This window comes from Colias eurytheme, chromosome 2 (assembly GCF_061535395.1).
Source record: "Colias eurytheme isolate Ceu_HAF_F1 chromosome 2, ilColEury1 Martin Lab GWU primary, whole genome shotgun sequence".
NCBI lineage: Eukaryota > Metazoa > Arthropoda > Insecta > Lepidoptera > Pieridae > Colias > Colias eurytheme.
Genome location: NC_142981.1, coordinates 9,066,777 through 9,084,951, shown reverse-complemented (window position 1 = coordinate 9,084,951; position 18,175 = coordinate 9,066,777). Strand labels below are relative to the sequence as shown.

Here is an 18,175-nt window from a genome sequence, read left to right as displayed (position 1 = left end):
ATGTGGCCCGGTTCGTGCTCCATTTACGTTATCATGGTGGTAAAAATTTGCTATGTCCGATATTTACGACACGACAAGATTGCAACGGATAAAAACGACAGGTTATTTGTAATATTATTTGTATGCGTCGTTATAAAATTAATGCACATTCTCGGCCACGCGTGTTCGTTATCGCGCTGTTAGCCGTCATTAAATTGTTATCTCTGCTCTAAATATTTGACTACTGTATCAGTCACAAAAATAGGTAGCGGTTGCTTCATTCATTCCTGCCGATGCACAGTGTAAGGAAATCGCAATCTAGCGGGATTTAATTCAAAATTTGAACTTTGATTTATCTAGCATTTATTGATGTCTATTTATTCCTTAGCTACTATGTAATAGGACAGCTTATTTTTTTATTATGTAGGAAGGTCAACGTTAATATGAAAAATGTTTATATCGGCAGCAAAACGGAGTCACACTCACTGCGTGTTTTCCAGTGTTAATTTGTGCCAATTCCGTTTACTTATTACGAAGCAATTATTAAGTCAATAGTGTTTTTTACTTTATTTATTATAGTGTTAGTGTTTAATACGTAAGTACATACACATTTTGTTTGATTTATAATAGGCAATAATAGGCAAAACCAACCATTTCTGTTAGGACACGAAATATACTTCGATTTATTTAGATTTTAAATTCATTGGACCCGAAAACACATTATATAGCATAATATAGCAAAGTGTATACCATCACAGTAAAGCTGATGATTTAAACTAATTGATGCAACTCAAAAATTTTGCGCTTTTTTGCGGCACCCATACATTTTTTTTCAATTTTCAGCATGGCTATCGAAATAACGAAAATGCAAATTTTCGAAATTTGATCATCTAATAGTAATCAATTTGACGAAGATTTTTCATTTTTTATGTGGTATTATCCTCGTGTAACTTATTATGGATTTTAGAAAAATAAAATCAAGGGTTTGTTGAGAGCATTATGCCAACAAATTGAAGTCAAATCGACTACATGCCATCGTCATCGGGGTCGTTTTTTTTAGAAAAAAATGTGATTTGGTTAAAAACAACTTTTTCGCCTGAAAGTGTTTTACTAACTATAAAAACACTTATTATAACCTATTTCAATTAAACTTAATAATTTCCGTATCATCAGAATTAAATCCCGCTAGATTGCGATTTCCTTACACTGTGCGATGGCGACGTTTGAATTAAAAGGAGCGACCGTTACGAACCGTCCGTGACGTAAGGCCGAAGTCATATACTAATGTGTGTGATGATTATACGTTTTTTTTATAATGTATGCAATACGCGCAAGTGATTTGTATTCAGAGCAGGTGCCAGGGAACATGATGGCGGGCGACATTAGCTGCGGCGTCTGACTCGAGTCGCGTTTCGGAGGTCGTTGGACGACCCCTGTAGGCTGTAACGCGAGTCGCGACTCACTTAACAGACGCGCACTAAACAATTATTTGCACATAATAATAAGTAGCAAAACGATATGCGTGTATCTCATATACGTAATGGTCAATCCGCTTGTGCTTCCTTTTGGGTGTTGAAATTGATCCTCGGTTTTATGATAAATAATATATAATCACTGTCAGCATTTGAATAATAATACTATTGTTAAATTAAAATTAAAATCTATCGGTTCTTCCAAGGAAGCCCATCGCAAGCGAAAAGTAAGCAAAATTTAAGAATGTTTTTCGGGAAAATTACATTTCGGATAACTTGCAATGAATCGTAAAAAATAAAAATGATGGTGGGGTGGGTAACGGGCACATAATATTATAAACTAAAATGTGATACGTAATTATTAGAGAAGTTGACTTTGCAGCCAGATAAATGATTCATTCGGCGACTTGCCAAATGATAACGGTTGCTATTTGTATTGTGACAAGACTAGGCTATGAACAACTGTGCTATGAAGTACCAAATAGGTACCTACGTATGCAATGGGTTTATGTAAAACCGTAGTGCTTCATAAACATTATCTTTTATAAACAACGTGTATTTACCTTTGTGACTCAGACATACATATTTGAACAAATGCTATCATGCCGCTATCACTGCACTTAATTGTTAGAAATTTATGTGAAATGTTTAATTTGTCGTGTTGTAATTAATGATAACAATTTTAAGTGGAATAGGTAATTAGGCGGGAATATTATCTGTAATAATATGAATAATATTGATATGTTTTATTAAATTCTATTATTCTATATCACACTCGTGTACAGATTTCTATGTGTTTTTTTATAAGCTTGCTATTTTAATTTGAGGCTATTGACCCGTCGAGCTCTTACGAAATAAATAATATAACCACATTCAACATAATAAATAATTCTACGTAGGTAGAAGGTAACTTTGAAGATCAAGTCTCCTTTCACCGCCTGTTTACGTTCTTCGAAACGAAATAATATTTCTATCACTCAATAAGAATATTAATTATTTTATATTTCTCTCTTATTTGAATGTACGCGACAAGTTGATAGAAAAGATGGAGCAAATTAAGTTACTAGAATAGTCTGCCATATGGAACAAATACTTTAGAAGCTAGATATTATGCTAGAGCATCCGGTAATAAATAAATAAAATATTATAATATTTTATAGGAAAAAAAAACTTCAGGGCATTAAGCCGTGTCCAAATAACAATTAAATTTTCATTACGACCTTGCCATTTGCCTTTCAGATTCTTATAATTACCTGGTTGGCCTTCTCTGGAAGCTGTGTTAAATGTTAATGTCCTGTTTTGTAAAGCTCGCGAATTATTAAAGAATGCATCGGCTCCTCTCGGAGGCTTCGATTGTTTTTGGTTTCAATGGCCGCAGTGGACCAGCGTGGGTTTGTTTCTCGATGTCATTTCTAGATAAAGTTTGTTCTTACTTCCATGGCATATTACTTGAGGCTGCTTCTGATCTCTATGATGATTTTTATATAAGTAGGAGGCCGTGCGGGTTGATAGTTCTATTATAGATAGCTCCCAGTCGCGTCATTGGCCTCGATCCAGGAATAGGCCATCTACGGTTCAAGTGCACGCCATTTCCGGTTTAAATGTGCCGTAGTATGCCTGGTTGGCGCCAGGATAATTGTGTAAATGTAATTTTGTAAGTCTGCTCCATTTGTACACATCAATACATGTACTACATATTAAATTGAGATTTGTAACGCGCATAACGCAATTCGTCCCTATATCAATCATGTTCCAGTAACAAGAGCGTCACCTGAGCTTTTTACTCTTATGAAATTTCCTTTCGCATATTTATGCGATGATTTATTTATATTTGCAACATTTGATAGTTTAACGAAGTAATTAAAAGCTCTTCTACATAATGTAGGCATTTTTGTTCTAATGTGAAAACAAAATCACATAAATGATAAGTGAACTAATAAATCATCATGATTAACATTTTATCTTATTTATGCCAAAGTTATATTTAAATGGTAGAACGAGACACGGCAATGTATTAATTTGATACATGATATCCGAATGACAGAAATCCAGTAGGCGTATAAAGGAAAATACCTGTTTTTCAGCAGAACCGTAGGATACAATAACGTCAATGCGTGGGCGCCGCGTCGACCCGGGGCGTCCCGTGGGCGGCCCGGGGAGCCTGCGCCCTGAACCAATTCTACCTACCCTGAAGTGGGTGGCTATCAGTAGGTACCTTCTCTACATCTATACCATAAATTACGTTTAATTTAATGACAAAGGAATTGTGTGAAATAACGGAAAAGCTTTTTAAGACGACGTTTATTTGCAGCTTTAAATTGGTCAAAAATGTATTTAGTTATAATATAAATTCACAATGAGACATTGTTTATATAATATAATTTTATTACATGGATATTATTATAAAATGATAAAGGCATAAACATCAGACTTGAGAACAATGGCAATCCATTAATGAAATGAAAAGGTAGTATTCCGAAAAGACATCACATTTTACATTTTTAACAAACAGTTTTCTTACAAAAAATGTATTTTCATGTACCAAGCATTATATGAACAAGAATGATCCTATCGTTAATCATCACAACGCTCTTTTGTTTATAAAAAACAGATAACAGCGACTCTGCAATTCATACTATATTCACTCAGAAGTCTGAAGTACTCGTCCAAAGATGGTGAAACATTGTCTGTTATTTTAGTGGATGATCCAGCAGATTAGATAAGTAAAATTTTATCATGCAACACAACCGCTGTTAATCTGATAAATTATGTAAACATTGACAACACAACTTATTAATATCTTTTATAAAATTGCAGGAAAATTTATTAAACACTATATTTTTATATTTTTTCAATTCGTACCATGATGTGATATGACTTATCATAATTACAGGAAAGTTTTTATACACTTGTAAATTATAAATTACAATAAATAAATATAATGACGCAAATATACAGGGTGTCCCAAAAAGTAGTGATATACTGAAGCTGGGAGGTAGAGGACTTAGAGTGCTATCCGAATCACCCCCATGTGTGTTATGCGATTTTTCGTATTTTCGGAGTTATTACATTTTTTTCAATTTTTCATCTATCGCCGAGTACGATGAGATTTTTATTTATGGTGACGTGAATTATTGCGCTGGATGCTTGATTTTTTTTGTGTGCTAAGCTGAAAGATAGGCCAATTCAGTATGGTAACATTTACTATCGTTAAATCTTCGAATAGAATAAAAAAAAGAATTAAATGCCAAGAAAGATAAAATTACCCAGTATGTTCATAACTTCAAGGGCCCATAAAAAAATAAAATCACATAAAAAAGGTTTTCCATTTGGCTTTTAAAAACTTGCTCTATCGATCAGGTAGCTACCCTAAAAATTTCATTTTATTATTCTGAAGGCTTCAATCGAAAAATTGAAATCTAAATGTGGTAAGTGGAAAATTTTTATTAACATGATGATCATTCAAACCAATAAATAGGTGTTAAATTACCAGAATTTTTTTAAAATAGCCCCGCTGTTGCTCAATGCAAGTGCGACATCACCGTAAAAAGTTGTTTTTTTAATGTCTGAATGCTCTTTTATCATTTTAAATGGTTTCTTCTGCAACTATGAATTTCCGGGTTATTTCGTCCAAATTGTGGCAGTCTCTCGTCTTTGTAGTATTCCCACGGAAAAAATTCAGTAGGGTTTATGTCCGGAGATCGTGGAGGCCAGGCTAAAGGGCAAAAATACTCTGAAAGATGGATTGGTCGTTGCAGCCTGCGCATGCGCCGGTGATGCCTGCTTTAAAGCCTGGCCTCCACGGTCCCTCGACCTAAACCCCATTGATTTGTTTTAATGGGGATACTAAAAAGACCTTGGCCACTTGAGAGAATGCCACAATTTGGACGAAATAACCCGAAATTCATAGTTGCAGAAGAAACCATTAAAAATGATAAAAGAGCATTCAGACATTAAAAAGACAACTTTTTACGGTGATGTCGCACTTGCATTGAGCAACAGCGGGGCTATTTTAAAAAAATTCTGGTAATTTAACACCTATTTATTGGTTTGAATGATCATCATGTTAATAAAAATTTTCCACTTACCACATTTAGATTTCAATTTTTCGATTGAAGCCTTCAGAATAATAAAATGAAATTTTTAGGGTAGCTACCTGATCGATAGAGCAAGTTTTTAAAAGCCAAATGGAAAACCTTTTTTATGTGATTTTATTTTTTTATGGGCCCTTGAAGTTATGAACATACTGGGTAATTTTATCTTTCTTGGCATTTAATTCTTTTTTTTTATTCCATTCGAAGATCTAACGATAGTAAATGTTACCATACTGAATTAGCCTATCTTTCAGCTTAGCACACAAAAAAAATCAAGCATCTAGCGCAATAATTCACGTCACCATAAATAAAAATCTCATCGTACTCGGCGATAGATGAAAAATTGAAAAAAATGTAATAACTCCGAAAATACGAAAAATCGCATAACACACATGGGGGTGATTCGGATAGCCCTCTTGGTCCTCTACGTTCCAGCTTTCGTTCATCACTACTTTTTGGGACACCCTGTATAACTCTATAGTCTATACTGATTTCAAAAACATACTCGAATATAATACTGACGTCTGTCGCTCAATAAAAACAAATCTACATCGCGTTCGTCAAACAGGGATTACACTTGAGTCTCCTCTTATTTGGTTTGAAATTGGGGATCAAGCAAGCAAAATTTATATTTCGTTGAGGAAATGGATGCAATATATGAGTCGTTACTCATGACAGCACTATCGATATCAAACGTTGACTTTACGGACTAATAATGTGAAATACCTATTGGACGATGAAATATTGACAGAAATAAAAATAATCTTATTGGTTACCAAAACGGCGAATATTGACGACGAATATTGTCGCATTGGTTATTCTAAACGCTATGTTCCAATTAAATGTCCTATATATTTGTGTTATTACAAATGAGAAAGAGAATCCCACGCAATAATTTTTATGTGTGTGTATTCTAAATATAGGCCATTTATGTATATGATATTATTATGAATTGATATTATTTTGAATGAATTCACAAACGTTACACATTTATGTTGTATTTCATCGTTGAATGTTCTCATTTATCTACATTGGTGTACGTACATGGAGATACTACGTAACGTTACTTAGTACATATTTAATGCTAGGTGACAGTATAATAAGTAATAATTATTATTTCTGTCTCTGCACCATAAAAAGACGATCGCAGATCATGCTTTTAACCTTTTTTTTTGCACCTAGATTCCGTTCCAGCTTTTTAAGACTTCCACTGCAGGACATAGGCCTCCCCCAAAGATTTCCATAACGACCGATCACCAGCGGCCTGACTCCAGCGGCTTCCCGCCACTTTGATCAGGTCGTCTGTCCACCTCGTTGAAGGCCATCCCACACTGCGACATCCTGTACGTGGTCGCCATTCGAGAACCCCAACGGCCCCAACGGCCATCGGTTCTGCGGGCTATATGCCCAGCCCAACCCCACTTCAACTTACTAATACGGTGGGCTATGTCGGTGACTTTAGTTCTTTTGCGGATCTCCTCAAGATTCAATTCAAAGCAATAGTTAAGTGTTAACTGTTAACACATAAAATAGTTCACAGAATCTGAATCATACACTTTATTCTCAACTGGCTCAAGTTTTACGATGGAGTTATGATATAACGTTAATATTATTTCAATTTAATATACCTACCTAACTATTCTAACATTTGAAATACATACTGCTATAAGATATAATTTAATGCCTATTTCAGTCAAATTGTCAGGTAATAAAATTAACCAATCGTTAATGGTAAATTGCTGGTATTTGCTTAAATAATTATTTAATCTCGTAATTAAGCTACCAGTCAACGAAGTGAGTATATTAATGTATAAATAGGTATATAGTAGGCCGGTTCGTGCCGCGTCCTCACATTCGCTATGTTAATGAGTTCGCAGAAGTAAACGTCTCGAGTCTCGACTCTCGATTCAAGCGAAGCGTATAGATAACTTCCTTTTGCATTTCTTGACATTTGGAAATTCCAAAGGAATACACTTAGCGATTCCGATAAAATCACGAGCCATATTCTATTGAGGATAGCATTAGATAGTAGATAGGTACGTAATTTCACTAATTTCGTTTTATCATATATACCTTAACTAAACACTGTAACTTGTCTTCTGAATTGAATGCAAATAACCAAAAACTTTAATCTTGAATTAGTAACACTTTGAAGTACATATCATAAATATTTAATTTTTGATTTTATGGATCTCTGAATAAAGTGAAACAAAAGAGAGATGTAGGTACGTGTTAACAGTGCCCAGTGCCAGTGGTAACCACGATTGAAAGATAACTTAGATTTTTAAATACTTACTAAAATTCAGTATAAAACATTAAATATTGTTATGTTAGTACAATGGACAATATTATCTTAAAAATGTATAAACAGCATTACATTTCATCCATAATGAGGAGATAAGACTGAATTAGTTTTCATAACAGATGTACCTACTCTTTGAGTCTTGTTTGTTTCAAACTGTATCATATCAACAAGAAAAATGTTATTTTACAATTACAAATACATTGTTAAGAATCGTCATATTAACTGTGTAAATGGCGATATGTGCGTCAGCAGCGAGATTAGGTATTCGATACTCACGTTTCAATTATCCGAACCCCGATAGGAGTAGGTATCATAAAAACGTATCCGCTAAATTGGCTATGCTAGCATGAAATCAATACGGATACCAAGTATAGAAAGTTTTTGTTTTGTTTTCTTAACGTCTGCATACGCCAGTAACAATACGAAGCTGCATTCTTCTCTATTAATTGCTAATGACCGCGACTTTGCCCGCGATTGTTTTTAAACCTTCCTCTTTTTCCGTTACAAACATTTCCTTAGTCATATTGTTGAAGTGAAAGTCTTCTTATTAGAATTCCATTCATTTCGTAAAGAACAAACAGACCGGCAGCCAGACAAATTTACTTGCACATTAAAATAAACATATTAACCTTGAAATGTAAATACTAAATTCTATACGTGTTAACTACCAACAAATATTTTGACTATATTTGCGTCTGCCGTCGTCCATGACCCTGCCGGACGAAGTGGACAGAGAGATATTTACATAACAAGAGGACGGAATCCGGCGCGAACGCACCATCGCCACCTCGCCGTTTATTCAATTAAACATAATCAACCGATGAATGATCGTCTCAATATGCCTAACTTCTAAGTACTTTGAATAGAGCATCGAACAATGTAGTTACGTGATTTTTGGGCTCTTTCAAAACGCCTTTTGATCCCTTTGGGATTACCTTTATACATTCAATCTTGTTCGTTGTTCTTAACACTTTTAATCTACTTCAACGTCAGTTAAGGCAAAGGTAAATAAATACCTAATGCTAGTCATTATACACCATTTCTGAGATCGATATCCACTTGGGAGCGTCTCTTCAACGTTGTAAACAAATTATCGAGCTATTCTTAGAAATTGCATATCAATAACTATTTTACAGAAGACTGATGGTTTTTTCCTCGCCACGCCACACCTAATAATTCAATAGGTACGTTATGTAAATGTATAAATACAATAAAAAATGAATTATGTTCATCATTTACCTGAAGCTCGTTTAAAAGCGAGGGGTTGGTATAAACATTGCGAAAGAAATATAGCAAGTTTGTAAAAACAAGAAACCCGATTGCGTTTAATAAGTTTAACATAAAATTGTAAAACAAAACTTTGAAAATTACTTCTTTCAATAAGTACGCAACTCTAAAGCTTTTGAAGACGTAGTATGGATTCAAAGTCGGAGTTCAAAACTTTATTCTTATTAATTTTTATTTATCCATTATAAACTTTAAACAGTCTAAACCTAGGCAAAATAAAAACGACACGCCTATGTAACCGAATATGTACCATAATTTACTCGAAAACCATAACTCATGAGTCATAACGCTCCTTGTTGTAGTTGGTTAAATATAAAAATGTGTTTACTATAGGTACATACCTAGTTTGCGCTTAAAAAACGTAGTTTGTTTACCGAGTAAGGAAACGCTTTATCAGAACTTAGTTTCTTGTTACTGGGGGAAACCCCGATTGCATTATCGGCTCGAATATCGTAAATTCAAGGGAATTTAATATCTGTCTGAAATAAGTAGGACAAGCAGATGGTCAACTTCGTAATTCCTTCGTAATTCATATTTTTCTCCATTAGAATTACTTCAACTCATTTTAGCATTTGTCAGCCTTTGAATTTGAAGATGTCACTGATTTAGATTAAATTTCTAATGAGTTTATTATCCAATAATAAGAAAATGAAAAAACGTAAAGGAACATTTTAAATGTATGTACTAGTAAAATACTTGATAGAATACACGTAAGCCGTTCCATCGAGCATAAACAGACGTCAAGATACTGATGCCATAATCACTGACACAGATTGTGGGCTCATCGACGTACAAGTCGTGAAACTCCATGACAGCAAACCATTTAAAAGGCAAATACCGTCACGATGCGCTTACGCGGATGTCGATTTTTGTTATGCGGTTAATGTAATTAGACCCCGATTAATGTTCTTATTCCTTCTTTATGCCATTATCTATGTTTACGGAACCGATTTCAAGACATATAAAGGGCATCACAAGTTTTTTTGTGCTTCTTACGTTCAATCACAAGCTCCGCTGCTTAACCTACTATACTCACACAAGTACCTACCACTGTTTTATGTGTGGATAAACATATTAATAGCCTTGTTAGATCATTAATTGGTTATGAAATGCCCATGCATAATCCCTGATTGTATCTTTGCAGATTGACGGACGTGTGGCACGTGTGCCGGCGCCACGGATGCGTCGCGGGCGGCGGCGTGCAATGAGCTGCTAGAGGTAGCGATGGTGGGCGTGGGCGTGGCGGAGGGGGGCGGGGGTGCGGGCGGCGCTCCCGACGGCTACTACGGCGAGTACTACCCGCCTGAACCGTACTATGTGCCGCCAGAGATGTGTCCGCACCCGCAGCAGCATCCGCAGCATACGCACATGTGCACCATGCACGCTGATTACAGTAAGTTGTAATGCTGAATGAACCACCTGACAGTGACGCATAGCCACGTCACCTACTTAATATATAGCAAGAGCAAAAGGCAAATGTCCAACTTTTTCAGTTGATTTATTTTTCTTCAGAACTTTGATGTAGAGTGCAACTTTTTAATTAGACAATGAAAAGTGAGCGATAGAATAATAACTTATAAAGAGTTTATATTTTTAAGCTTAACAAGTTAAGAGCACAGAATGAGTAACATAGCATGAAAATCGATCAGCACTATGTCAAAAAATTTGTTGAAATAACAATAAATTATTCTGGAAACGATTGCTGTCGTCCTGGCATGTTTCCTTGGTTATCTGCAGACTGCAAGTTGTGCAATTTTTTATGTGGAAAACCTATAGGTTTTCCACATAAAAAATTCTGCAATGCACAGAACTCACAGCTTACATTGCACATCTTTATATCTCAGTAAATAATTGAAATAAAATTTATCACAAAATATTAAATAGCAAATTACAATTAATTATACATATGAAGTGCGCTTACTGCGAATTGTCGAATCATTCGAATATGCGAATTTACGAAGCGGAACAGACGGCGTCGATGGCAAATTGAGACATGCCACGCTTGGTGTCCCATGTCTTCCGTTGCCATACAATAAGCTCTTGTTACATTGTTACATTACACGTTATATTATTATTCGGCTTTAAAACTGCCTGGATAATGAAAGAAGTATAAATTTTAATGAAATCTGAAATCAAATCACTTGATATGACATAATTAAAGTATTTTTAATTTTTGTAAACAAAAACCAATTGAATAAGATAAGATATCTCGTTATGCTTACGTAAATGCAAAAAACAAAAGCAAAACTGAGATTAGATACTTAATTCTTACAATCCATTAATAAATCAATAAATCGTTAAAGTGATTAAACGATAGTCTATCTACCTATTTATTATTTAAAAGGTATTTTCCAGTTTCCGAAAAAATATTTAAATATATTTACTCTCTACATAGAGTTTCAATTTCATTGCAAAGCTAATTTACTTCTGTTATATTAGTATATTTAACAACTGTACGACGTTATTTTCTACCAGGTGTTAGTCTACCAGCAAATGCAAATTTTGCTCACAATATCCTTTTCTGTTATTATATAAGCCTAATATACTTACCAGGTGGCATGCCGGTGGTGACCTCAGCAGCCATGATGCCGCAACTAATGCCGCCTGTCCTCGACGAAGGGATGCGCCACTACCTGGTGGCCCACCCCCACGCGCAGCACCCTCACCACGGCCATCACCAGCCTCACCACCCGCCAGCCCACCATCAACCGCCGCCTCACCATCAGCCACCACACCCATATGTAAGTTCTAAGTCGGAGAACCTGGTCATCCGTGGGATTAGAATGTCCCTTAATACAACCCTGCTGATGTTATGGACAGAGACTCTATCCTATATTAACCTATTGGGCTATTCACATATCCTTAGACAAGATCATAATTAAGTATATCTTGCTATCTCCCGCTGATGTATTTTTAACACGCTTTAACTTCACCTGTATGTTTGATTAACCGACTCCTGGTCCTGGAGACTCGATTTTGACCCAGTTTTAGTAGTATTAACTTAGTATTTTTAAACTATACTATTAACTTTTTTTTATTCTACATTAGATTCTGTTACGGCATTGCTTCGGTGGCTTCGCTATTGTCAGTGGTTACATCTAAAATTTAGAATATGAAAGCTAGGATAGATTTATACGAAAAACAATTTCCAAAAATTCGAGGAAAATTCTTTACCTTCATTCAAAATCACAATATTTTATGGTTATCACGAGTTTATGTTTTTATTACCTACAATCTTACGCATTGAAACTCGAGTATAAAAATCAATGTCCAGATTTTTACTTTATTAATTTTGGTTAAACCTGTAGGTATAGAAATATGAGACGAGATGTAGGTAATGTTTTAAATGTCCAGTTTTATAAAATACATTGCATAATTTTTTGTGTAATCCAGAAATTTTAATTAATTATCAGCTAATGCACAGATCTAATGTAAGAACCTTATGAACCTTACTCTAGTTACCATTACTTACCATACCTTACTTACCAGTCATTAATGCAAATTAATGGTATTTTTAAAAATGAGATAAAGAATATATCCTTTATTAATTAACTCTAAGATATTAAATTTCATACATTTGTTTAAATTCGTATTTTCTAAAAATCTTTTAGCCCTTTGATGACAGCCCTTGCCCCTTGCCCATGCCTAAGCTACCTATATTTTAATGTTGGTATTATTGTAATAGAACCCCCAAATTGCCAATTTATAGTTCCGGAAATGTTTTCCCTAGTTTTGGTAATAATTTACTACCACATTTATGTAAAGGTTTCTTTTAATTAATCTAAGCAATTAATGTTATAAACAGCTCAATATAAATAAGAACTACGAAAAGGATTTATTTAATTTATCTCTTTCACGGTATCAGTTTATTCTAGAGAGTTTTAAATCACATCACAATTATATTATTTCATATGTATTTGACCTATGAAATAATATAATATCTTATATGATATGTTTCACCTATGTAAACATTCACTTCGTTTATCGATTATATCGTGAACAAAACGTCAATACATAGAAATAATACAACCATATAAAATGAACGGCTAAGTATTTGCATTTTCTACTATTATTGTATTATCTGATTTTGGCTTCGTTTTACGGCTGGTAACCTTATCGGTAAATATTGTACAAGTTGGCACTACGTGGCACTGACGTCCACACTTCACTCCGCATTCTTGACAAGCTTGACTGATATCAAGAAGCAAAATTACTGTAGTTTATATTAAAAATGTGCGATTCGAATGAAACAAACGCTGATAAAGAGAAAACTAAGGTCAGTGGTTAATAAATACAAAAAAATATAGCTTTTCATTTACAAATATGGGGATAAAATCTAAAATTTTAATAGCCGTATGTTTGTTTATGCCGTGGTAGTGTTTACAAACATAAAACTAATCTTTCGTAACACTTTTCTAATCTGTGAATAATAATCCAGTTATAACTACGACAGGTTTCTTTTATAACAGTGTTGTAGCAAAGTGAATAAATGTTTTATGTTGTGAACTATATTGCATTTGTTATTTAAAATTCCAGGGTCCAGCAAACGGTGCAGGCGCTCCCCAACACTTCTACGGGCCAGGCTACACGGCACATTTTCACCATGTGCCACCACACCACATGCAGCATTCACCACCTCCCCCTATTTATCCAAAGGATGAAAGGACTCAACGCCAATACACAAAATTAAAACAAAAATTAGAGAGGAAGCAGAATAGTAGGAATAATGGGACAGGTGTGTTTGTGTTCATAAACAGTAATGTTGACTGTTCAGTCTTTATTCAGGTTTTTTATGCTCATTTAAAAAAGTGTGTAATCAGTATTTTTTATTTGATAATGATATTACAAGTAAACTTAATTCTGCTGTCATTATTTTATTATCATGTTTTTATTTTAGTAAAATTCCATTTTATTGCTTAATTTCATTATAATATTTAGTCTAGCAACAAAGCGAGCAATGTAAGTTTTCTCAGGAATTTAAACAAAATCATTGTACATTTTTAGAAATAAGCTCTGGGGCGAGCACACCGTCACTGTCTCCTCGTAAAGAACTGAATGGTCGTGGGGGCGGGAGTGGAGGTGCGTCATCGGGAACATGGTCTGAAGGGGAGGGTTCCTCGGCAGGCGCTTCGGTACAAGGGGATGATGAAAACGACACTCAAGCATTACTAGATCTGTTGTCGGCCACAAGAACCCCACAGGTTTGTGTTGTGTCTTTTTATTGTTTAAGTGAATATATCTTTTTGTCATAACATATAATTGAAATGATTTTACATTATTTAAACCTAATATTGGATAGTTGCTTTTTGCGAATCAACCATTTTAATATTCATATGTAAAATATAAAAGATCTTGAATACTTTACTCAATAACTTACTTGAAATAGGATTTTTATGTAAACATTATTATTTATTTCCAATAGAAAATTAAATAATTTTATGACCTAATTTGTAAATCCTCAATTGTATATTTACGTTCCAGGTCAGTGACATGACACCTACAAGTGCTCTTGTGCAATGGAACTCGCCAATACCCGAAGGAGTCACATTACCAAATGTGGAACTGACATATGACTTGCTGCTGGGCGATCGGGGACGCTACAAAGCTATATACAGTGGACCCTCATTGTCATGCAGGTAACTATTTCATAATATTCACAAGAGTTTATGTGTTTTGATAGATTCTAGTTAAGTGGTAACAATTACTTTTAAATATTTTATTTTGGATTGAATTTCGGTTTATTCTCTTGCTATATAAAAAAAATAAATTTATTTTATTATGTACTTCATAATTTTTTAAACTCATTTTTAAATTTATGTAACAGGTGTAAATAAAACAAACTTTTATGCAGTATTACTTTATTCAATAAAAAATAAGTTTTACATAGGCTTATTGTAGACAATGAACATTTATCAATTATGCTTACACAACACGTGTTTGATTTTTCCAGGGTAAGGGATCTAAGGCCTGGCTGCGAATACTCAGTATGCCTGCAAATTCGAGCGGGGGAGCTGATAGGAGCAGCGAGCGAAGCGGCCACGTTCCGCGCTCCCCCCGCGCCCCCCGACCGCCTGCCGCCCGCGCGCGTCACGCAACGACAACGAACGTCGCTCCTGCTGCGCTGGCCCTCCATCGCGGACAACGGCGCACGCATCACCCACTACATCCTCGAAATGGACTCCGGCGAGGGCTTCGCCGAGCTGACCCGGCCGCGCACGCGACAGCACACCGTCAACAACCTGCGGCCCCAGACGCGGTACCGCTTCCGCATCGCCGCAGTCAACGAGTGCGGGCGCGGCGAGTGGAGCGAGGACACCGTGGTGTGGACGGCCGGCTCGCCCCCGCCCGCGCCCGCCCCGCCCGCGCTCTCCGACGCCAGCTCCACCTCGCTCCGACTCAACTGGGAGCGTCGCTCCGACGAAGAGTTCACGCTTCAGATGGACGACGCGGCGCGCGGCCACGGCTTCCTGCCCGTGTACAGCGGCGCAGATTGCACTTACCTCTGTGAGGGTCTCCGCAAAGCCACCGATTACCGATTTCGTCTGCGTTGCGAGACGACCGACGGTCAGGGCCCGTGGTCGATAGAGGTGACCTATCGAACGCTACCTGAGAAACCGGGCGCTCCCGGCCGACCCACCATCAAAGGAAAGGTGCACTCCCGTGCTTTTAGACTTAAATGGGAACCGCCCAGTGACGATGGAGGATCTAGCATAGAATCGTACACGCTCGAGTTGGACAGCGGGGAGGGTTACAGATGCGCCTACCAAGGCCCCGAGCGAGAAGCGCACTGTGATAGACTGTCACCGGGAACGTCGTATCGCGCCAGAGTGCGTTGCGTTAACGTGGCGGGAGAGAGCGACTGGTCGGTCACCGAAACGGTTTCAACGGAAGCGACTACGCCCGGGGCGAGTAACGCTCCAGAATTGGTCGCCGAACCGCGGGCCACACTCGCTTCGATAAGCTGGCGACCCCCGGAGTGCACGGGCGGCGCTCCTATCACAGAATACCGCGTCGAACTCGCGGGAGACGACGGATTAGTGCGGCTCGCCCACACGGGGCCGCAGTGCGACTGCACGGTGCGGGAGCTGGTGCCGGGCTGCCAGTATCGACTGTGGGTGACGGCGTGCAACTCGGTCGGCGCCGGACCGCCATCTGCGGCGCTCCGCTTCGCGACTAGGGCTGCGCCCCCAGATGCGCCCGAACCCCCCATCGCCACGATAGAGAGCGCAAGAAGCGCCCGTCTCGAGTGGACACCCCCTGCCTCCAACGGTGCGCCGATCGTCGACTACCACGTCGAAATGAGCGGGATCAACGTCGACGATTCGTACGCCAACGTCTACCACGGCGCCGAGACGACCTGCGTAGTCGAAAAATTGACCCCGTTCACGCCATATTTCTTCAGAGTGTGCGCCACGAACGCCGCCGGGCGCGGCCCGTGGTCCGCCATCCGCGACGCGCTCACGCCGCGCGCCCCGCCCGGCCCGCCGACCGGCCTGCGCCACGAGGCGACCGCCGACTCGCTGCACCTGCACTGGCGCGCGCCGCCCGCGCACGGCGCCGAGGTGCTCTCCTACCGCGTCGAGGTCGGCGAGGAGGCGTTCGACACGGAGGGGCCGACGCCCGAGCAGCTCGTGGAGGGGCTCGAGCCGGACACCGCGTACGGCGTGCGCGTCGCGGCGCGCAACGAGCTCGGGCTCGGCGAGTGGTCGGAGGAGGCGCGCGCGGCGACCCGCCCGCGGCCGCCGGCGCCGCCCCGCCTGCGGTGCGCGCAGGCCGCGCACAACCACCTGCGCCTCGAGTGGAGCTGCGCCGCGGAGGGCGCGCAGTACTGCGTGGAGATGCGGGCGCCCGACGCGCGCGACTTCCGGCCCGTGTACCGCGGCTCGGCGCGCTCGTGCAAGGTCAAGAAGCTGCGCGAGGCGACGACGTACTGGTTCCGCATCCGCGCGAGCGACGAGCGCGGCGGGCGCGGCGCGTGGTCGGCGGCGGTGCAGTGCGGCACAGTGGCGGCTCCGCCCCCCGCGCCCGCGCCGCCCGCCGTGTCGCCGGCCGGCCCGCGCGCCGCACTCGTGCACTGGGAGCCGCTCGACGACGCCGAGTTCGTGCTGCAGTGCGCCCGCGCCAAGGATGCCGTCTATAAACAAGTGAGTGCCCAGCGATTTTGTTTTACAACATTGCTACGTGTTTTCTTATAAACAAAAACTCACAAATTTATATTAGTGGACTAGTAAAGATTTGTAGACCTTTTTTTGTAGAGAATAACAAATTAAAACTGATTAAAAAAAAGCTCAAAAAATTATGATTTGTAGAGCTTTTTTGTAGAGAATAACAAATTAACACTGATTATAAAAAAGCTCAAAAATATGATTTGTAGAGCTTTTTTTGTAGAGATATTAACACTGATTATAAAAAAGCTCAAAAATATGATTTGTAGAGCTTTTTTTGTAGAGAATAAAAAATTAACACTGATTATAAAAAAGCTCAAAAAATTATGATTTGTAGAGCTTTTTTTGTAGAGAATAACAAATTAACACTGATTATAAAAAAGCTCAAAAATATGATTTGTAGAGCTTTTTTTGTAGAGAATAACATATTAAGTATTAACACTGATTATAAAAAAGCTGAAAAATATGATTTGTAGAGCTTTTTTTGTAGAGTATAACAACAAAGTAACACTGATTTTAAAAACGCTCAAAAATATATCTTATGAAAGTTTAGTAAAAGAAAAAGCTTCAAGGCTCTTCATATATTTCTTATCTACAAAAGAGCTCTTTGAAGTATTTTCATAGTTTCTTCTACTAAAATTTAAGTTTCAATATACCGTAACTAGATTTCCGCCCGCGGCTTCGCCCGCGTTTTCAAAGGAAAACCCGCATAGTTCCCGTTCCCGTGGGATTTCCGGGATAAAACCTATCCTATGTGTTAATCCAAGTTACCCTCTATATGTGTGCTAAATTTCATTGTAATCGGTTCAGTAGTTTTTACGTGAAAGAGTAACAAACATCCATACATCCATACATCCATAAATCCTTACAAAC

General features: G+C 38.4%; 1 protein-coding gene across 1 annotated transcript in view; it reads left to right on the top strand.

Annotated features, from left to right (window-relative positions):
• mtgo (miles to go) overlaps positions 1-18,175 on the top strand; it is a 46,352-nt gene that overhangs the window by 24,981 nt on the left and 3,196 nt on the right. Inside the window, exons 2-7 of the mRNA XM_090115247.1 lie at positions 10,282-10,530; positions 11,691-11,878; positions 13,674-13,872; positions 14,142-14,338; positions 14,619-14,773; positions 15,088-17,281. Of these exons, the coding sequence (XP_089971373.1) occupies positions 10,362-10,530; positions 11,691-11,878; positions 13,674-13,872; positions 14,142-14,338; positions 14,619-14,773; positions 15,088-17,281 (3,102 nt within the window). The 5' untranslated portion in view covers positions 10,282-10,361. The remainder of the gene's footprint in view (positions 1-10,281; positions 10,531-11,690; positions 11,879-13,673; positions 13,873-14,141; positions 14,339-14,618; positions 14,774-15,087; positions 17,282-18,175) is intronic.